Source organism: Sipha flava, unplaced genomic scaffold, assembly GCF_003268045.1.
Source record: "Sipha flava isolate LNK unplaced genomic scaffold, YSA_version1 1_pilon_pilon, whole genome shotgun sequence".
Classification (NCBI taxonomy): Eukaryota; Metazoa; Arthropoda; class Insecta; order Hemiptera; family Aphididae; genus Sipha; species Sipha flava.
This window is the reverse complement of record NW_020272783.1, coordinates 5,421,720-5,446,746: the sequence shown is the minus strand read 5'-3', so window position 1 is coordinate 5,446,746 and position 25,027 is coordinate 5,421,720. Positions and strand designations below refer to the sequence as shown.

General features: G+C 26.1%; 2 protein-coding genes across 2 annotated transcripts in view; one reads left to right on the top strand and one right to left on the bottom strand.

The window, feature by feature from the left end:
• The window catches only part of LOC112682164 (trimethylguanosine synthase-like), a 19,644-nt gene extending 5,613 nt beyond the window's left edge, over window positions 1–14,031 (bottom strand). The window contains exon 1 of the mRNA XM_025552682.1: window positions 13,869–14,031. Coding sequence (XP_025408467.1) covers window positions 13,869–13,926 — 58 coding nt within the window. The 5' untranslated portion in view covers window positions 13,927–14,031. The remainder of the gene's footprint in view (window positions 1–13,868) is intronic.
• On the top strand, window positions 9,049–24,612 carry LOC112682163 (uridine phosphorylase 2; the record flags this gene model as incomplete). Its single annotated transcript, XM_025552679.1, is given in 7 exon segments — window positions 9,049–9,563; window positions 14,244–14,370; window positions 16,592–16,753; window positions 17,284–17,469; window positions 17,599–17,737; window positions 21,949–22,142; window positions 24,294–24,612. Coding segments are annotated over 7 exon segments (1,023 nt in total). The 3' UTR covers window positions 24,477–24,612.
• Between the last annotated feature and the right edge of the window lie 415 nt (window positions 24,613–25,027).

The window sequence follows — 25,027 nt, the reverse complement described above, 5'->3', positions numbered from 1 at the left end:
ACACACACACACACACACACACACACACACACACACACACACACACACATACAATATTGTCTTATGTGTACCAATAACCGTGTATATTGTATGATAAAACATTACTTCAACATTTTACCCCAAGCGAAATGCCTGTACATTCGGTCACATAAATAAAACACCTACCTATATAATATGTATCCGTATACGTTACTGTGTGTACCATAACATTTAAACGTATTTAGGTGTTTTAAATTTTAAGCTCAACATAGTTAAGCACAGACACTCAACGAAACGATTTCAATTTAACATATACCTAGATTAAACTTCTCAGTGTCGTCGCGTTATACACGAACATACGTGTTTATGGTATATATCTCTAGATTGTTGTTCTCTGCAGAGCATCATGCCATTCTTTAATCGGATCACTAGAAGGAGATAAATACTGATCTGCACATGTCTATGTATATTAGTACTCGCCAAAATAAGAGCACAAGTGAATAAACCGTGTTTTAAACATACGATTTATAAATCTGATTTAATTATTCGAGCATAAAACGTTCGCGGAATTAGGGCATGATAACAATTAAAATACTAATAACCAAGGCTCGGGACTTAAGCATTTACTTATTTTTATAATTTAACATAAAATATAACAGAGTTATTGAAGTGTATGTCATGTTATTATAATACGTTCAATTATGAAATTTGAAAGTGCTTTAAAGCAAAAAAAAATTTTTCCTTTTTTCGATGATTTTTTAACATTTTCCTTAACATATTTCCTGTTTTTCTGATTATTTTTGTTTTTTTGAATATTTTCTTAATTATAGACGATGGCGTAGGACACTCAACTAACATAGATTTTTGTCAAATATTTATAAATATTATTTATATTTTATTTTTCAGAAAATCCCTCGAAAAGTTCATAAAAATGAGGCAAAATACCTCGAAAGTCAAACTTTTTTTATAATAAAAATGATTTATGTATTTTTTTGATTTTTAAATCAAAAAATTATAATATGGACTACATTAATTTGTTTCAATGTTTTTTGTAATTTTTAATTATATATTTAGCACAGTTAAAAAATATGTTTTCTATTTTATCAAGTTCATGTAAAAAGAAAATTTCGAAATTTATACTAATTTTTTCCTATTTTAGGTAACTTTTTTTTTATTAAATATTTTTGTTTAAATTTATGTTTTTTAAATGCTTATTTGAGTGCTTATAATGATACTTTTAAGTGCTTTTATAAGCACTTATTTTAATGATTTTAAGTCCTTTAAGTCCTGAGCCCTATTAATAACATTTGTTCGCAAATAAAAAAACTATATGAGAGGGTATATTATAGAAATGCGGAAAGTATACTTAACTTATTTATATATATATATATATATATATATGTTTTGATTACGAATTTAAACCGTAGAAACGAATACTTTTATCGTAAATATCAATCGAAAGGGTGTTTAAGATTACCGAAGCGATTTTTCTATTGGAAACATTTTTTTTCTATATAAGAACAAGTTGTTTAATTATAATAATTATATTTTTGATAATTAATTACGATTTAAATCGAACTGTGTTGTTTTGTTAAAAAATGTTTGACAAGTCGATTTTCTAAAATAGCAATCATCCAAAGTGACATACATGAACATTTATAAATTATTTTTAACAAAAAGTAAATAAATATTATGCAAACATCAGTGAGTGTTTATAATTTCATTATGATAAAATTACTAACTTGAATATTAATCATTCAGCTTGAATTACATTTCATTTTGCTAAATTATAATAGTTTTTCCCTTAGATTTTCGATTGTCTTGTGCTTTATAAATATAAAATATGTGTTATAAATTTTTTTTTGTAATATTTGTGAGTCATTCTAAATATTTAATAATTTCCAAATGTTCTAGAGAGCTGTCTACTATTAATGCTTTTATTTTGAATATTACAAAGTTTTTCATTTCGTATGTTAAACTAAGGTTTGACATTTTGTAAGTTATTTTAAGATTTTGTACCGGAAAATTGAAATATCTAGTGAAATGCCAAGGAAAAATCACGTAATGTATACATATTTTAATATTTTATATACTTATTTAATACAAAGTACAATGTTTTAAATATAAACACTATAATAATATTACAATTGTATTAAGCTTATTTATACGTATTTGTTAAATAATAATGAACAAAAACTAATGGCGTAAGAAATTCGATAGAACTTGTTAAACATTTACGACTTAATAATTATATTTATAATGAATTTAATATTTCTCACAAATAATTAAGTTTCACCGAATTACATGATTTGTGTAGCATAAATCATAATTATCGTAAATATTATAAACATAGTTGTGTCGTTCGTCTTTCATACAAATTATTATATCCATTCTAGATTTATTTTCATTATAAATAACCTATATAATATATTATATTATATTATATATATTTATATTTGCCCAGTCTTTATATTAACAAGTACTTACATAATGTTTTCTTTATAAATAAAAAAACATAAAATAACAATTGTTTATTTGTAAGCCTTTAATTATAATTTCATCGTTACTCAGTATTCTTTGATAAAAAATGTAATAGTATAATATGTGATAGTTAATTTTTGTAAATATTAATAACGGAATTTTAATCTTATTAATATTTACAATAAAGAAGGATAAACACCTAAATTTCCTTGAGTAATTTTTAAATTTTAAATATTATACGATATTTGAAATATTTCAAATACAATTTGAATTAGTTACAACTGTGTTAAGTATGCAACTCCTAGTTCTGATAAAAGTATTCAACGAATGTTAGTGTCATAATCCTTTAATTAAATTCCTAAATAAGTTATGTTTATCAAATTCAAAATATAGAGTAACAAAATGAGAGATTTGAATGCAATTTTTCTTTTAGTTATGAGTCTTATGATACATGACATATTGTTCACGAAGCACCGAGACAACAAAAACTGTGTTGGCGTCCCTTTAAAACCGTAATAATAAATGGTCTCTAGCAAAAACAATTATTATTATCATGGTGTCATCAAGCTTATAATGGACTAAATTATTATTCATTTAATTAATGAAATATCATATAACATGTATTAATTTTGAATGGAGATAACTTTTAATTAATTATAAAAAAGGTTATTAATATTTTGAATGAAAAACAATTTTTATTTATTAAATAAAATGAAGTATATATGAGTGCAAGTCTAATGTATTTTGTGACATTCATTGATGAACTATAAGAATGATAATTGATTAATATAAAGATTTTAAATGTGTATATAAGAGATTGCATAAACTATAGAAAAAAGTCAATAGTTTTAGCAGTTTTGGGACTTAGTATTTGTATAAAATGTATCTCTTTCAACATTTTCACCGGAGAAATAAATCACGTCAAAACTATACGAAATTAAAATCAATACTCGTATGTAAGAAGAAGACGATGAATCGAGACAGTAATAATTTGTAGGTCCTAAGTGAAACGAGAAATGTATTGGTTCTATCGTCGTATGGGTTTATTTTTAATTGTTTAACCTGTGTATTCTATTTCGATCAAAATATTTGCTCTGATTATCACAATTAACAGAGATTTCTGATAGGGAATGTTGTCTTTAGTGCTTTAAATAGTTTAATTTAATGAATATTTGAAAACAGTTTTCTTAATGATTCCGAAAAATTGATGAAAAGATATAAAAAACGGCAACATTTATAGCATATCAGTTTTCGATAAATTGGAATTTTTGTTTTCATCATAACTAAAACATAGTAGTCATAGACGCTTAAAATGTACATTTAATGCTTATACGTGTATCACACTTATATTCCTATGGAAAATTACATTTTTTTTTACTTTTTATGGGTAAATGATTAATTTATGTTTTCTTTTTTTTTTTTTTTTTGAAAATGCTGATTAAATTATTTTGGTTCAACAAAAAATGTTGAAAACTTAATTTAAAATTCCTCATAGATATCTTTTAATGGTTAATGGTTTTAAATTATTGAGTTTAATTAAAAAAAATAAAAATATTTACGAGTACTTGAATTTTAAACTTGGATAAAATGATAGAAATTGCAAAAATTCGGTACATTTTTGTCGCCAAAAACAACTAATACATTCAATTAAATCGAAGGTTTGAAAATTGGATGTAAAATTGTTTTTAAGATCTACTTTGTAGCTAAAAAAATTTTTTTTAGAAAAAAAATTTATAATTGTTACAAAATCTGATATTTCAATGAGTATTAGTTAATAATAAAATAATAAATAATTTAATTTAAATTTAAAATTATTTATTCGTTAATACTCAAATTAATATTGATATAAATAAATAAATATTTTACGTATAGAAATAAATAAATAAATGCTTAGCCTGGAGTTTTATTATATTTATAAAGTACGAACGGTTTCGAATTAAAATGTATCATCTGATAAATACAATGTTTATAATCTACAAATTAAGTTGACTTTTTATTCGAAACTGGCCTGACTTTACAAATATAATTTTTTCCCTAGCTAATAATTAAATTATTTATATTTATAAACTATGTTTATTTATTTATATATTGATATTAGTTATCTTACAAGTATTATGTACAATATTAACTTTAAGAATTTTGGTTCTGCTACTTTATTATAATTTTTGAAATTAAAAACTGATTCACTGAATATCTTTTACTCAGTATTCGATTTTAGAGGATAAAGGTTTCTATTTTGAATTCAAGTTTAAATGACTGGTACAGAAAAACTATTTAGTCATGTCTGTACCTAACTCAATCATGGTATCTCATTCAATATAGGAGTTTTGCCTTTTTTTACTTTTTGCCTTTTACTTTTTTATATCAGCAAATTTTAATAATATATTCCTGTTAAATAACGATGCTGATATATATGACTCAGAAGTTGTTGTATTTGTATGTTTTTTGGACTGTTAGATTTATTGCTAATTAAGTTCAAAATTAATTTTAAGACACTAAGAATAAAATATCAAAAACGAATTATGCATATTTTTGCATATTTAGTGGTTTTAAGGTTTTAGAGCATATATTTTAATCTATAATGATTGATTTCATAAATTCAAATATAAAAAATTAAATACATTTAGATTTTTTACTAGATATTCCTGTATTATATTTTTAAAATTTTTATTTTACATTAAAATCGATGATATGAATGGAAGATGATTAGGTAAATAAGGTAAAAAAGTAACAAGGTTAGCATACATTCATTCAAATTTTGGATTTATAATGGAGTATATTATGAAACTTGAAACACAAAATATTTCATTATCTGAAGCATTATTTTCAGTTAAATATGTCCAAAATAAATTGAATGACTCCGTAGGGGAAATTGGTGTTGAAGTATTTTAAAAATTCAATAAAGTATTGAAGAAACATAATGAATTTAAAGCAATACTTAAATTTTATAAAATATTAACTAGATAAGAAACTTCAATGGAAGGTGTTCTCGATGATTTAACCGGTGACGATATAACTTTTTTCAAATATTAAATCAATTATTTTCAACTATGTTGAACGTAATTTTTTAAAATGTAAAATTTTATTGTTGAATAATCAGTGATTATTTTTATTTTTATACAATTTTTGTATAGCCACCTGGAGCACAACTAATGTGTGCTCCGTTAATTATTTAATTTTAATTCTCAACACGAAAATCTGCAAAAACTTTTTTTTTTAATAAATATTTTTATTAATTATATACTATGTGCATAATAACCAATTATAATTTACTATAGTAGGTAATCTAAACATTTTTTAGATAATTTTTTGAATGGTTCATATATGTCTGTGCATCATAGCTTGAGCCACCATTGTCAAGTAGTGTGTATACCTGGGCATGGCCGTTTTCGACCAAAAACATACCCTTCCCTTTTCGGCCGATTCACTTTTCGTCCAAAATCTTACCCTTCCTTTTTCGACCAAATTTAAAATAGGTCAATTCCCTTTTCGACCAAAACAAAAATTTATGTAATAAATTTAAAATAATAAAATAATTATGTACAATTTTTATCAATAGTTATTAAAATATTAATATAAAAGAGAACGAAATTTTGTATGTAATTTTGATATCTCATCGTAATAGAAATTGTTTGCATTTTTTTTTTTCGAAAAATCGGAATTTTAATTTTAAAAACTTTAGGTCTTCGCTTGTTACGCCTGCCGGATCCACTCACCAACTCGAGTGTCACTGCTTGGCACTTTTCGGGGGGATGGGGCTTTGTTCCAAGGGGAATTATAGTCTAAGCCTAACCTAGTTTTTATACAAACCTTGATACTGTTGCAAATAGGATTATGCTTTGTATGTGAACTTAAAACCTCGCTACGTGAGTAAAACCCTGAATCGTCATTAATATATTATAGTAGTTTCCATTATATTCAAATATTGTATATCATTATTTTATTATTTTAAATTTATTATATACATTTTTGTTTTGGTCGAAAAGGGAACTGTATTATTTTAAGTTTGGTCGAAAAGTAAATTGGCCGAAAAGGGAAGGGTACGGTTTTGATCGAAAACGGACTCGCCCGTACATCTTGGCCAAGCAAGTGTAAATAAAAGGGGCATAGAACCGATCAACCCCCGAGGCCCTCAACATGAATACAAGAATAATGTGAATAATTTTCAAACTATTTAAATTTAAATATTAATTATTATTATTAATTGAGTACTATTTTGTAATATTGCCATTCATTGAAAAACAAAAATTTTCATAAAAAAAAGAATGTAATAAAATTTGAAGTATTACACACAACGAATATACTAAGCTGGTGAACAAAATTATTCTATTGCATTTATTTAACATTATTTAGCCGGTCTATCAAGTTGTTCGATACCTTACATTTTACCATAACATTATTATATGTATATGAATTGTTTACCACAATATCATTATTTTCTATTAACAGCTGTATTTTTCTTTGTGTTTAAACCGTGTCTATTTGTACATCGGAATGAACTGTAGGAAAAATTATAATGTGTTATGAATGGTATACAGTGGCGTCGAAATCAAATAACTCAGGTAGGGCACGTACTCATAAAACGAGATGAGACCTCACCACGTATCCACCCATGATTGGATTTAGAGCCTAATAATATTTGCATAACATGAATAATATTATTAGATAAGGTCGTGGACAACAATTTGACATCCGACATGGTATTACGGTACAGGAAATACAGATATTTAATAGATGGTGTCGTGTTAAGCTTGTATGTCCTGACGGCGCTTATGATTTCGAAGTAAATTAATTATGAACAAAAAAAAAGTGTTTATACATTGTACACGTATACAATACGAGTATGTTATCCGTGCTATAACCTACGTACATTTTTAAATTTCATGTTTGGACGTTTGGAATTAAATTAAATTGTTATGTCACAGCCAATGGTTACATATTCAACTTATTACGTACTTACAGAGCTATACATAAAAAAATTTGTTTATAACATGTTGTGCAATAATGTTATAGTATTAGTTTTAATTTTTTTCTTGCAATATGGAAGGTTATCAGAGTTTCAACTGCAGTACAACCATTGGCAATGCATGTTGTTAAAAAATTACCCTATACGACTTCTACTTTAGATCAAAATATGGATATAAAAAAAATAATTAAAACAGTGAAAGCAACGTTAGGATTACCAATGTTGGGATTAGATAAATACTTTTTTATCTTGATAAAGATTAGAGACAAATAAATTTTTGTATAAATAAAAAAAAAGTCAAATTTGTTTTATATATTGAAGTCTAACTTTTTGAGAGTACACCTTAAATGTATCCTATTTAGTAATTCAATTAAAATTTAAATAAATGTTTTATGTTTAAATTAATGTTAGTAATAGACATTATAATTAGTCAACACCTAGTATAAATTAACAAACATTTTAGAAAATAAGTATAAATGTTGAGAAAGAAATATTTTACACGCTTGACGCGTTATAGTAAATTGTGATTTTTGGGAACCTTCATAACAATTTTAGTATGTATATAAATTTATATTAGTAAACATAAAATTGTCATTTGGTAAGATACTTGTTACATCATGTATACCTACTATATGTATGATAAATAAAAAAACACTTTATAAATATTATAATTATAAAAATTATAATAAACACTTAAATATTCGTTCCGCCTGACAAGAATCACTTTTACTTATACTTATGTTTGCGACATTTCGTAAGCTCGTTCTATCCCGACCGCCGACAAATCGTGTTTTTTTTTTTATTAGTTGTTATAAGATATGTGTCGCAGACGATTACTGGATTATATTATATCGAAGCATTTTTATCATAATATTTTTTTTTATTGTTACACTTGCGGACGAAGGGTACATTTTTATGATCGACGAAAATTAAATAAAAAACATAAAATGGTTTCCGAAGTATTTCTCTTGGTACCATTGTTCCTACGATTTTGCTACGCTGCAAAATTATATTGTTTAATTTCTCAAGAGACTATTGTTATTACTATGGAATAGTTTAAAATATCAATATGTATGTGCGTATGGCAAAAACAGTCTTCATAAGTTGGGTCAGCGAATCATTATAGTTATTGTGAACTATAAACAAACGCAGTTGGTAATCAACTCAATGATACCCACTGTCGCTGCGTTATAATGTCAATGGTTATGATTTGTAAACTCGTAACTACGTGTCACGATCAACACAGGGTACGTTTTTCAAAACGATCAGTCTCACGATTGTCGGCGCCACGTCCGTTTCCGCGAGTATAAATTCCAGTGTACGTGTTCCACGTATACGTATACGTTTGCGTACACCGCCTAAGCAGTATACGAGTACGTTACAATGTGTTTTCTGCTTGGCGTGCGTGTGTTTATAAATACGAAGTATAAATTAAAATAAAACGCATGCGTATGGGTAAGTGCGTACGTGCGTGCATGTGTCTCGTTGCGCGCCGTTATAATAAATCCTTTTTTTTCCTCCCTTTAAAATGTTTATTTTTTCTCGTTATTGCCACGGAGATAGAGCAGCGATAATAAGTGTAGGCGCGCACGCATGGGTATTGTGATTCGCATCGATCGGCGGTCGGTCGGCGGCGGCGGCGGCGGTATGTGTGTGCGTATGTGTCGACGCCGCGCGCGCCGCCGAGGAGCATGCGCCGCCGCTGGATCACTCACGCCTATCGCCTATCGTCCAGTGTTCGTCGGCCGCACAGTACGCGCGCAACTGTTGATATTATAATATTTCAATACGTAAAATCGTTTTTATTTTATTTTTCCGACTAGTTGCTGGCTGCGATCGAATTTTCGTGCACTACCTTGACCGGACACGGAAACATAGAGACGTGCAGACAGGAACAAAAGGACGAGACGGCGAAAAGAGAGAGAGAGAGAGAGAAGACACATTTATCGGTTCATACCTACAAGAGAAATACACAATAACTTAATCGCACAAAGCCGGGGCGAAAAGAAGGAAACGATTTGAAACTGCAAGCCGCGTCACCACTAGCTCCGCGCACCAGTAGAAATTCTCGTCGTACCAACAACCATAAAACGCATATTGTTGGCATGTCTTTCTTTCAGCAAGAGGAAAGTGACGAGTAAGTTTTTTTTCACATCGTTTCACTCAATAAATTCGTATCACATTATTAATACACACGCAGCATATAATAAATGATACTATACAAAACGTATTTCTAACAGCGGCGCAGGTTACTACGAATATTGTAGTACGTGAATTCATACACGTGACGTTTAACTATTGTACACAAAAATTGAAAACATTTTCCAAACCATCATATTTGTCTGCGGTTATTATGTCAAAAATCGTGATGACCCGTGATCAACGCGTGATCAATGATCAAATATCAACGATTGATACCTTTGGAATATTATCCGTCTTTTTTCACTTTTATCATATTCGGTTTTCAACGATAAAAAGTTGCACAGTTCGTAAATGAGAATGATAAAATTAAATCGTTCTCGAAAATATTTATCCTTTTCGTGATATTATTTAAAGTAGAAAATACTATATTTATATGTGTGTTGACCAGTTTTAAATTTTTTTAATAGACATAAATTTTATATGCACTAGGTGCAATTTATTATATGATTAAAGTATAAAATACGTTCTAAATAAAAAATTAATATGAATATAAAGTAATTAAAAAAATATATATATAAAAACTTATGATCTAAGACTAGTTATTTGAATAATCATTGTAAAATTATTTAAATGTGTAAAATGCATAATTTTGATAAATTTATTATATTTACCTCCAAATTTAAATTAAATATTAATAAATAAAAGTAAATTATAAATAATACATAAATTATTTTATTGACTTTATTAAGCTGTATACGTTACTATTCTGAATGCGTTTCAAACTAAAGCAAAGGAATCTTAAAAACGAAAAAAGATATATGCTATATGATCTATTTTTCGAATGATAATAAACGCTCATGCAACAAATTCTACAGAGGTTTTTAACCCTTGGTGTCAGACAACGTAGAAACGGACACCAAAATAAAATAACAACGGAGAGTAAAATCAATACTGCGAAAGTCTCCAACTTACTGCTCAAAATATTCCGAATTTTCACTGAAACACTTATAAGTACTTTTTAAGTATATAATGGAGTAATATATATATTACTCCATTACTGACTCTGCTGCTATGTGTGTTGCTGTATTAAGGGGAAATCATGGATATCATTACTATATTATATTACATTAACGATATATTATATGGGTTGATTACCTAAATATGTATTGTCATACGAATCCTATTACTAACGTTAATTATTATAGGATGCATATTATACACAATAATAAATAGTACGATACCTACTTTTAATATTACAGGTGTTCATTCAGTATAATACAAAGATGTACAAAATTGTAAGTGGTATTAGAAACAAATATGTACATTTTTTTTATGTAGTTATTTTCGATAATATTGTGTTCACTTTGATCATCTATTTGAATTTTATTTCTTCATAAACCATTTTATTTAATTGAAAATATACATTTATAATACGTGCCTGTACATAGAGACATAAATATTTTAAATGGTAAGTACAAGAGGGATACAAATATTTTTGAGATAACCCCCATTCCTCGATATTTTTGAAAAGAATCCCTTTCCTTTCAATTCATGAAAAATCACGTTACTAAATAACAACAGAGTTTTGTTTTTGAAAATTAATAATATAAGTGAAAATAAGTCTTTACTATATAGCAATTTCACAACTAGAATCACATTTTCTACATTATCTTCATCTTAAGACGATGCTCAAATCTTTTTTAAATAATTTATACTTTACGTTTTAAATGATTTTAATTACATTGTTTTGTAAATTATATGAGATAGAATATATATAAAAGTTATACAGTGAAAAGATAACAGTCAATTTTAAACATTATTCGGTTGCCAAGTCGATAAATCAATTGGAATTTAAATTAATTATTATTATCGAATGCTAATATTGTTATGGTTCAGTTTAAACAGTAAATATTATTAATATATTGTGAATGTTTGTGATTAATGTAATAGGTCATGTGGAATACAAATATTTTTAATTTTTTTTATAAATTAATCAATAATTAACCAAAGACTTAGATTCTAGGTAAATCTTAGGTAATTACAACTCTTTAATTAGCTGCTGTATATGCTGTTTCAGTTGTTATGGTAGCATGTTGTACAATTGGATTTTATTTATTTATTTATTTTATTCATTATAATATTCAACGGGAGTAAACGCTTTAACAATTAATTACTGGCATAAGTAAAATAATAAGTATAGTAATGATGATTTTGATGTTGAAACTCTATTGAAAGAAAACCGAATACAGAGTTAATACTTAAGTATTACAATTTTTCTGTTTTTGAATAATTGTACTGGTTTTTGGTAGAAAAATTTCGAAAAAAATATTGACATTTTTAGAATATTTGTTAAAACTTGTCAAAATATTGATGAGAAAACTACTGAAAAAAACTATTTAACCGAAATATTACATTTTAGAAATTATAATTTACATTCATTATTATTTATTACAAATACGCATATTACTATACAATAATGTGTTTTTATATAGCTTTTTCGGTTTAATGTATCTATATGTAACAAGAACGTTATTTTTCAAATAACATGTAGTTAAATTATTTATTTATAAAATCTACTACTTATTGATTTTATTTAAACTATCAGTGCTTACACTGTTATCATGTTTATCATACACTTTTCATTAGTGTTTTAAAATTCTCAAATGAAAAGAAAAATGTTTTTACATACTACTTCTATACTTATTCGCATAGAACGTATGTAACACATATTTTTATTGAAATCGGAAATACAAAATACTACATTAATCAATTTTTATGACATGAAATATAGGTAGTGTATTATATACAAATGCTATAATGCGTTAAAAAATTGGATTGAATAGCATAAAGGAAAAAACCAAGAGAGTTTATGTAAGTTTTTATGTTTTATATTCACGAGGGATTTCCATTAATATTTTTTACTTTATTCATTACGGAAAATGTTAAAAAAAAAAATTTGTAACAATTATTTTTTTCATTTTTCGCTGAACTTCGTAGCATATCTTAACACGTATGTATATGTGTTATACATACAAATATATTATGTGAATATAAATAAATGTATGATCACATGTATAATAATCCATTCATTTCATACATTCGGTCTGTAATATTGTGTAACAAGAATTCCAACGTAGAACAACAATACTCTAGTTAGAGTTATTTTCCTCTCAAAAGTCGAAGTATTATTTATATTGTATGTTTTCAATGAATATAAAACCATGTCGATTTTCGATATTGTTTTATACGGTTTCGGCTATGGTTATTGCCTGAGTTAAGTCGATTGTTTTATCAAAATATTCTTAGTCGTCAATCCCACATTTTGCAGTTTTTTTATTATTATAATTATATAACAATGCGCAATTGAGTCACGAATTCAATGACAAGACAACTACAGGTAAATATACCTGATAACCTAGCAAAGATAAAAAATTAAACTCTATTTGTATTTTGCGATTGTAGTATAATATTCATTATCATGGCACGAAAGAAGGTCAACCAAATCCAAACTTAACCTAAAATAATTGTTTACGAAAAATATTTTATCGACATCAATATAATTGCATCTTTTTTTTTTCAAGCTAAATTATGTCTAATAATTTTAAATAAAAACAGCACTAAGGTTTATACCTAAGTATTTTAATATATAATTATAATCGGTAAATATTTTAAATTTTGATCATTTATGTACAATAAGTCTTGTTGTCAAAAATCATAATAATTACAGATAGGTACCTTCAGTTTTCAAAATTGGATTTTCTGATTTAATAGTTTTTTTTATTATGAAAAAATGTTTAGGTTCTAATTTTGAATAACTTAACGAATATTCTGAGTTTTCAGTTTGTATTTTATTAATTTATAGTTCGAATTTCGAACTTAGTTGAACACGAAGTGTTGATTTATAGTTAGACCTGATTCAGTACAACGCATAACTAATTATGATTTATTTATAACCAATACATTTCTAAAATAAATTCATAAACCGCAATAAGCATTTTAACTTACGCGAAGTATTATTGCTCTATACTGTGTGCCTACAACATAATTTCGTTAAAATTAACAAATCATTGAGTACAGAATGTTTAAAATTATATTTAGAGAATTTAACGTATTTTTTTATAAAAGTTATGTAATAGGTACTTACGAGTAGTGTTATTATAACTAGTTTAAAATGTCAAAAAACAAACTAATAAAAATTCCAATAAAAATAGTTAAAATATTATTTTTTATTTTGGATATTTTCGTTATTTAAATGTATAACAATAAAACATAAACGTATTACATGGAAATGAGTACTGACCATGTTTTGGGTGATTGCAATCATATAGTTTTTTCAGCCGCGTAAAAAATTGCAACATTTTTGTATGGAATGTTTAATAAAATTGTGCAGCGAAAGTTGAATTATATACCCACTTCGTAATGTAAAGTAACCACAATAAGAAACATAACTACCTTTCACTTGCTCTATTCCTATACTAAATAGAAATAAACATAATATGTAATATTATTATATTATATTATAATATAATAATTATATGGTGTTATATTTTGACCTATCACCATATCATATTTACATTAAAATTAATTATATACAATACACTAATACATGTTGATAAATAATATAAAATAAAAGATGTTTGGTGCTTTTCATATTTATTTATATTAACACTTACAGGTACGAAGATGTCAGCACTGTTATGGTTCGAAACTCACATCTTGACCTCATGGATCAAGATATACTATACCATTTGGCTTTAGGAAGCGGTTCCCATGATCTGAGAGCAATGTTCGGAGATGTTAAGGTATAGTGCAATGGATACGACGTATTAATATAACATTTTAATTGCAATGTTATTTGCATGAAACTAATGCGTACATTGCATAACTTATTCTTTGCTGTGTAATAAGTATCTATGATTAGTGTCCGGTGTACAAAGTAATTTTATTATAAAAATATGTTGATGACTTCCCTCAAAGTTGCAAAGTACTGGGGTATACATATATATCAGTCTAATAGCGGTATTCAGCTCTTAGCGTAGTATGTATATTATTGCAATTTATATATATATATATATATATAGGTAAAATGTAATATTTTTTTATTTAAAAAATAATGTTGAATAAATTTGACGAATTAAAACAAATAAAAAATAAATAAAATAATGAACTATTTATATTAAAGAGAATAAAAATGTATAAATACATTATGATAGTGGTTTTATGTAATTTTTTTATTGTTGCATGTTTAGGATAGATTTTTAAAAAAAATGGGAATAAGAGAAAATATTTTTAAATAAAATGTGCTCTAGGTTATTTTTATCTTAATTAAATGTAAAATTTTGTTATAAATTTTAAATATTTTTAGTTTTAAGACGTAAATTTTAAAACGCAATTAATAGGATCTGATAAAATAGATAAATGTCTTGTTATTTAATAAATAAAAACATAGGAGAAACTAAACACTTTTATTAAGTCAGGCCAAATTAAAAATATAAAAAGTACAAATATATATGTTTACATGTATAAATATATTATTTATAATGCCTAAATAATTATTAAAATATATAATACATACATATTTTTAGTTAATATTAGGTCAGGCCATGGCCTGACTGACCTGACCCGTAGTTTCGTCTATGAATAAAACATTTTAATATAAAGATTACAATGAATTACAATCAATTAAATACCAAAATATATCTGATCATACTGTTGTATAGTTGTAATACTATTGATGTCGATTAATTATGTTTAATCAGAAAAATACTGCTTTAAATGTGCAATTAGTTTAAATTATAGTATCCATAACAAATAGTTTTTTTCAATTATATTCGTATCAATATTATTAATAATACATTTAAAACTTATTGTTAATATATAGTAATTAATAATAGTATAGTTAGTTCTCAGTCGAATTTATTTCTATTTATTTATTTAAAAAATTAAACCTAAATATGAGTATGAATAAAATTATAAAAATATCGTAGTGTACTATATATTATTTAGATAAGACCAGACAGCTAAAATTATAAGTTATAATGACCGATCATGTATATCCTTAAAATGTATAATATTGCAAAAAAAGAAAATACCAGAATTGTGACTTAATTTTCTTTTCTTCATTTTAATACCTATTAACCCTTGTTGTTTTTATTAAGTTGGTATGCTTTTACTTGTTTGTTAACTTCAAGAGTGAATGTTTTATATTAATTTTAAACTTTTCAAGTACTTTTTTATATTAATAATTTATTACAATAACGTTTTTTTTTTTTTTTACTAAGCAATACTAACTTAATTGTTCCCTTATTTTTAAATATTCAAACACTTCAATTTATAATATGTACTATGCATTTTACTTTAACTATAAATAAACACTAACGAAATATTTACTTTAATTTTAAAAAATAACGAATAAAATTCTATACAACTAATAATTTTACTGTGTGACGAGTACACATGTGTTCAACTTTTATAGAATTTAATAATTCAACTTTTATGAATAATTTATTTACTCGTAAATCAATGAGTTAGAAAGTTAAAAATGAATAGAAAATCGTTAAATTGTAAGTTAAATCATGAAAAATTTACATTTTTTAAATTATTTTCTACAAAGATGTTTATTTAGATTCTTAAAAAATATTCTACATCTCTATAAAATTTGAATTTAAATAATGTGTATTTGGATTGATTTTATCTAACTTTTTCCGACTTTCAACCTGTTGGATACGAAATACTTTTTTGAAGTCATACACAGCTATCTATTTATTCCACTTGTCATAGTTCCTACTTATTTTATATATGTTCTATATTTTAATGAAACATTGTTACCTTAAAATATCTATTTATAAATATAAATTCAAAATTACCACTCCAGAAGTTGGATATTACAAATAATTGGAATAGTAACAATTATATGTTAATTCGGTTGTTTTTGTCGGTACAGTCGTTCGTCTAGCGAAAAATGACAAACTGTTTAAAATACAACAAAAAAATCAACAATAGCTTTTTTTGGTTTGCTTTCAGTTCGTGTGTATGGGTGGCACGCCAAAACGTATGGAACAATTCGCATACAAGTTGATGGAGGAAATATCGTATAAAATACCTACAGGGACCAAGTTGCAAGATATCAGTCGTTATTCATACAGATACTCAATGTATAAAGTCGGCCCCGTCTTGTGTATAAGCGTGAGTATAAATCACTCTCATTAAATAACTCATTGGAATTTTGCCGATATATTGATATCTACGCGTATCGATTGATTATAATTATTGAATTAAAGCAATTATACAACATATTCATTGATTCTATCTCGAAAACATATCTAACTTGAAGAGCAGATAATTTCTCTATAATTATCTTCATTGCCATAATATTGCTTGAAAATTTTATATTAATATTTCATTACATATGAGTACCTATATTCCTTGAATACGAATATAACATAGTATATAAGCAAGTAGATATCTAACTTTTTAGAAACTGATACTTAACAAATATATATATAATGTAATTTATATACTAGGTATACTTATATGTTAATTTTAACTAAATTTCCCAAACTCAAACACTATTATGCATAATATGTACATATAATATGTTTTCCCATTCCCATCAGATTCGAGTTATAAATAACAATACTGTGCAAACAAATAAATAATAAATAACTATTATGTGTGAATGTACACTGTAAATATATTCATTTTTTCGGTTACAGCACGGAATGGGCATGCCTTCGGTGGGAATACTGTTACACGAAATCATCAAACTCATGTTTCACGCCAAAGTCGTGGATCCTGTGTTTTTTAGGATAGGTACTAGTGGTGGTATCGGGCTGGAAGGCGGGACTGTGATCATTTCTGATGAAGCCGTGGACGGTTTTCTTCAACCACACTTGGAATTGGTGCGTATTTCGTGGTCTAAAATATAATATTTCATAATTACTACTTATTATGTAGACACATCTATGTTGTAGAATCGATATTGTAAAATGTTTAATCCTGGCATTAATGATATCTGTGTACTTTTGTAGCAAATTCTGGGTAAGCTGGTGAGAAGATCATCGATTTTAGACAAGAAACTGCAATGGGAGTTAAAATCTTTAGCGGAACCTGATGACCCGTATCCTACGATGATTGGCAAAACCGTATGCACCAGTGATTTCTATGAAGGTACATATATCCTACACTAGTCCGAGAATCAAAGTATCTTACAATATTTTGACCATAATAGTTGTAACGAAACATAAAAAACCGTGCCATCGTTATTGGATAATCTGAAAAAAATAAGTCTGGATGTCGTAGGAACCTTCTGCATAGTAATTATTAGACTGATAACTGTGATAATACAAATTCCCATAGCAATTACTGATAATAATCATAAAGTTCTTAAAGTACCACAGTAATCAAATTTTGTTAAATAATATGTAATATTTCTCTTCGATTAATCCTTTACATGGTTTGCTTCAATGATGCATTACTATATTGATGTAACACAGCAATAAATTATAATGATGGCAATATGTTAAACTTAGTATTTAAAAAGAATATGTTAAAAAAAATTATGTATATCTATTATTTTTTAATTTCATTTATTTTTAGTTTTTAAGTAATTATAATAAAATATAACGTATTAGTTCATAAAAAAAACTTACAAATACGTTCTATGTGCTTACTAAATATTAATTGATGAATAACGCAGTTTTGAGTTGTATTATACAGAGTACAGTTGTAAAAATCATTCTTGAATAGTTAATTATATTATCATACATATACTATACGCTATGAAAAACTAAATCTTGCATCCAATGCATAACCGTCACTTGATGAATGTGAAATGTGATAATTTTAACTATTTATATTTTTTAAACTTTTATTAGTATAAAGTTTCATTCTTGAATATCTAAATATTAACTATATTATGCGTATATCCCAGAATATAATATGTATTGTAAATAAGTAAGTTTCTTTTTATTTTAAAATTGATGCTATAAACAATTTATAAAATGAGTATAAATTATATTTCATTATTTAATCAACATTTTAATTTTATATTTATTCTTGAAATACACGTTTATGATTTTAAATGTTTGCTATAAAGAATATTGAAAATATTTACTGAAATGGTAAACTCAAAATTTCTTTTCGTATAATAATGTCAAACGTTGTTTTAAATACATTGTAAGAGTGAAAAATTTCTAAATATCAATTTAAATTAAAGTACCTTAACCATTTCTTATACTAGGTACGTAATTGATTTTCACTTCAACGAGTCCTTGTTATCATAATAATTGAGACAGTATATAGTTAGAGGTTAGTATTAGCAGTTAAAATTGTTTATCTCTTCTTTCATACTGTTAGTATAATTTCGTTTGATCACACACGTGGGATGTTTTACAATAGATGTTTTTATATTGTTAAAAGTCTCATGATATAATAATGTATAAGTCGATAATAAGTAAACACTTATAAGTAAAAAGTAACATCGAAAAAAAAAAGTAAACACTGATAGTACGAAAAAAAACATTGATGGGGTATTTTAAATTAAAATTTCATGAAAATTTAATAAAATGTTTAAGTATATTAATTTTTCGTGCCATGAGCAAGGCAACAAATAATAATTTTGGCTTCCATTAACCTGTTTATAAATGGTTTATGAATTATTTGTAATATAATCTATAAAAATGAATAACAATTAAATTCGGTTAATTGAAATAATATAATATAACTATATTCGACTGTTATAAAATACATAATTCATCCGCCTTCGAATTGGTCATAGCTTACTTCCTTATCATGCTTTCAGGCTTTTCTTCAATTCCTTTCTTGAAATTATAGTAGTACTTATTTTTTACTTATATAACTTGTAATTGAGCTCACGAGGATTCTATTTGTGATTTCAATTACATCATTTTTAATTGTCCTTTTCTTCTTCCTAGCTGACAACTTCTTCTTTCTTTGATATCTTCTTTTGGTTTCTCCTGACACTAATCTCCTCTTTAACCTCACTCTATTCTATAATTAATTTCATATACTCCTCTAGGCTTCTTATTTAATTTTTTGTTAGTTTTCCTTATTTGTGTTTAGTTTTTTATTTATTTTGTTATCGTTCTAAATTGCTTTATGGTAACGTTTTTTTTAAATAAAAAAAAATTAAAAAAAAAAACATAATTTTTTCTTCTTATACTACATTGTTTTGATGATTTTTTATTCTTAACTAATTTGTAATTATTAATTTACTATAAAGAACATCAGTTTCTATTAAATTATGCATTATAGATAGCATATTATTTTATAATAGTTTAAACTTATAGGTACTTAATTAAAATAGAACATTAATCACGATTGACGAAAAACGATACAGTAATTAATTATACAAAAAAATTATAAGGGATTTTTAATGTGTAATTTGATATTACATTAAATAATTAATTTAACAGTAATTCATTTTTTTTACAACAGTTTACTATACTAATCTAATATCAAATTTAAAATTATATGCATGCATTGGCTACAATTATTTTAGTTATTTGTTTTCAAAGTATATTGCAAGTATTAGTAGATGATTATTAATGTTCAAATATTAAGATTAAAATACTTTTTTGAAACTAATCAGGGTGTTTAATATAATTGTTTGGAATATATTGTTGTGAGACTAAAATATTATTTAGTGGAATTACATTCGAACATTGCAATATGCTAATTATTATTACTAATCATTATTACTTATTTTTTTTTTTTTGCTTTACGCGCCATTTAGGCGCTTCGCAGCTTCTACCAAAGTTCTCCAAAGTTCTCGATCTTCTGCATCCTCAATACTTGCTCCATTGCTTAATCTCTTCAGGTCGTACTCGGTCCAACCACCGTTGTCTTGGCCTTCCTACAGGTCATTTTTTATTTGGTTTGTTGATGAGTACCTGTCTTATCAATTTACCCTCGTTATTACTTATACGCAACAGAATAATTTAGTCGTATTTTTGTTCTTAAGTATCCATGATTGATTTAGTAATTTGATGGATATTTAAAAATCTAATTCTTTTTTCATATTTTTTTCATATTTTTTACTATTTTTCATCTTCTGTTCAACAAAAATATCAAAGTATATAAATTTTCAATAAATTTCGTTAGAATTTAGAATTTTAGAAAGATAAAATTTAAAATATGGGGACACAAATATCAACTATATTATACAGTGAAACTAAATCTATTTTTAAATTCGTAATCGCTTCACTAGATACTTTGAACAAAGAATACTTACGTCTAAATTTTTAACTACCAAGCTGCGCACGTAGTTGACTACTGGCACAGGGAAAATCACGATATCCTATCATCTATAATATAGGTGTAATATTAATATGTAGGTACACATTATACTTTTAGTTGTAAATTATTTTATAAACGTATCATATGGTCATGACTAAAGAGCGAATTTAATTGATATTGCAACTTTTTATCAATACCCAGTAAATCAAATCTAATCAAATATGTTTACGAATCAGATTGATTACAGTCTTCGTATTTAATTTAATAATGCAATTTTTTACAATTTTCAACGATTTTGCATTTTTTTGAATTTATTGCAATTTTAGTATACTTTACATATAATATACAAATTATTATTTCCAATGTGATATTACAAAAAAAAATATAACTGCGTCGTAAATTTTTACATGTAGTTAAATGTAGTTTAGGATTTTTAAAATTATATTTATCTGAGTTATCCACAAAATTCACAAGTTTAGAAAAATCAAATAGTTAATCACTTAATAGTATAAATACTAAATAGATAAATAAATAAGTACTAAATAAATACTAACTAAATAAAAATATTTAGTATAAATATTTCTATAAATATTCCCAGTCCCAATGGAAAAATAGTTAAAGATAAATTAAAATGTCTTAGAATAAAATAAAGGATATAAAACTATTAAAACTTACTCTAAGATTATGACAGGAAATCAAAATGTTTATTTAGATATATAACCCAATTTTTTGAACTATTTTAAATATGCATCGATAACAAATTCGACGTTGAACGTACTTTTTCATTATATAAACATATTTTTAGTGACAGAAGATACAATTTACAAGAACACAATTTAGAGATGCATATAATTATAAATTTTGATTCAGAAAAATGATATATTTTGTAAATATTATATTAATGTCCATAATATTATTTAAATAAGTAATTTATGATTATATATTTGATATAATTTATTATGTAATTTTAATATATATCATTGCAATTTCAATACATTTTCTTTGCAATTTTGGCATCTTTTTAGTGCAATTTTAAGATATACAATTATATCCGATCTTTAGTCATAACATACATATTGGCAAAAATAGCTGTTAAAGGATATTCAATTAATTTCCCATAGGACAAGGTCGTATGGACGGAGCGTTTTGCGACTTCACCGAAGAAGAAAAAATGGAGTATTTGGAGAAATTAAAAGCAAACGGCGTGAGGAACATCGAGATGGAATCGTTAGCTTTTGCCGCACTTACACACCACGCAGGGATTAAAGCCGCCGTTGTATGCGTCACGCTTTTGGACAGGCTCAAAGGCGACCAGGTACATTAAAATAATTTGATGATAATTGTGATTGTCTTAATCTTAAGATCTTAATCTTAATCTGCATATAAACAGTTTAAACTAGCGACGTATTTAAGTTAATTTTTATATGCAGAAAATCTATGTAAAATATTTATTACGGTAAGGAACAAAACACTTGAATGTTTTATGAAAAAACGTACATTGGAGTGGTGTAACCAGGATTTTTAAATGGGAGGGGCTAATCACTTTTTTGGATAAGTAAGGTAAGAGAGGATATGAGAATTCACCCTTAATCCCCCCCTCAATATCTACCACCAAGTTTTTAAATGTAATTCAAACATTTTAGTATAGTTTTAAAAATATTTATTAATATATAATTTATAATAATAATAATAATTTTGTTTTTAGTGTTCAGTCCCTTGCTCCACTCTGACAGCTGCATCCTCTTAGGCGAATTTCTAACAAATTCAGTTTTATTTCACTTTCATCGAATTGTTCTTTTTTATTTATACTTAGTCTGTTTTCCGACATGGTGCTTCTTAAATAATTTTTTAAGCGATTAAGTGCAGAAAACGTTCTTTCCGGAGTGGAAGAGGTAACTGGTAACGTGGCGAATAATTGTAAAAGTACTTTAATGTTAGATTGAATATTGGTGCAATGAGAGAGTGAATCAACAGCAGAATTTGGTTTTGGAATAGTATTTTGACTCCATTATTGTCTCCGTATGAACAGTTCAGCTCTGATTGTAAAAAAGGTATCATCATGGAGATCTTGGGAATATATTTTAGCAGCTTTAATAATATTTTCATCGTTATATATATTTAAATTGGCCGGAATAAGTACTTCAAGTGGCATAACATCAATAAGCCTTTGATTAAAATGAACATCCATTAATTCTTTTAAATAGTCAAGAAAAGAAATAAAAATAGGACATTTAAAATATATTTCTGGATTTTCAGAAATAAAGTTTTCTCTCTAAGTTTACCTTTTACATACTCGTGGCGTTTTTATTTCAATATTAACACTTTTTCCCATGTTGATAACGTCATTAAATATTTGATAGTGATTCACCACAAACTTGCATGATAACCATCAAAAAGATAGTGATAATCATGGTAGAAACTAGAAGTATTAGTAATCTGTAATATCTACGCCAAAGACAAACACCTGTTATTCGTTAATCGTCAAAATTTAGTTAATACCAAAGGTTTAAAATACTTAAATGAAATTAGTAGTATACTAGTTTAGTACATAGATACACTATACATATAAACACAGCTCATTGGGGGGGGAGGGCATAGCCCTCTTAGCCACCCTCCCCTTGGCTACGCCACTGGTACATAATCTATAATGTATCGCCACTATTGCCCTATAAAAAAATAGTTATTTAACCGTTCTTCTTGTTCAAGCAAACCATTACTTAGTCTTGTGCTTGACAAATAGTTGTTGTGGTAGTGTTTACAAGTGTATAAGTTATCTAAATTATTTTAAGTATAAGTGTTTATTTTTGAGGCTTATAAATTTATAGAGGGGATCACAATATGTAAATAGCGATTAATGCCATTAAGAATAAATTCAATGCTAATGAATTTATAGAGGGGATCACAATATGTAAATAATAGCGATTAATGTCATTAAGGATAAATTCAATGCTAGTGAATACCTAAGGGCATTTGAATATTAGACGTTAAATTTACCATAATTATACTGTAAATGCCATTATAAGCCAATGATATAACGGGGGATTATTTGAGAGGCAATTGTCTCTGAGAAGTTAGTGTGAATCATGAGTATATAAACCACAACTAAGTTAAATTCAATTATTTTTCTACTATAGAACAATACATGTTATGTATAACCATTGATTATAGACATTCTATAATACACTTTAGTATAATCTACTGTAATTTATACTTTATATTATAAAATTCTTGAAAAACCATAGATATGGAAGGAATATTTGGTCGGTAGGTATGTAGTGAGTGGTTATCACTTATCAGTAAAATGTCCAATTGTTTCTCTGTAGTTTTAAGTTCATCTTATCACTGACATTAACTATTATATATAAAAATGAGATCCCTGCAACAACAATGCGTATTTCGTTTCATAATTAATAATACTTTGGGGCACTTTTGAACAGCAGTTGAATCACTTAATTATTTTTTATAGATACACTACCCAAAGGAAGTACTGGACGAATGGCAGCAGAGACCCCAGGCACTAGTGTGCCGCTACATAAAAAAATACTTGTCGAAAAGGGGTATGATATTGAACAATCACTGTGGATCAATCAACGTCAAAAGTCCGAGAAGGTTTAAACTAGTCCAACAAGAATCCGAAAGTTACGATTAGAAAAATGCAAGAAAACCAACGAACGATTTGGATGGATCCTCAATAATACTATAACCCGAACATTGACTATGATATGAATACGAGTGTACAGTCAATGAATTTGTGTTAAATAATACTATTTTATTTCAAATAATTATTTTTAAGACTTTTTTCATACTTATCTTACATCATTATCATACCTTACTTACTATATCTTATTTATTATGAACTATTCCTATACCTACTCTTCAAATAATATTTAATGTTTAGTATGTTAAAATATAAGTAGCTTCTATTTCTATTTAATAATAAAATATAGTTTGTTAACGATATATATATATATATATATTAAGCTAGTTGAAAATAATTTAAAATACTCACTTATATATATGATTATTATTATTACATGTAACCAGTTTTTAATTTTTAGTACCTATGTGATAAACAATTATAGAGATATAATTTAATCACAAGTTTTGATGTTATAGAAAAAATTAAAATTTTTCATTAACTTGCTTTTAATGTTTTTAATTTATGTAACTTTTATCTTCGACAATATTATTGCTCAAAAT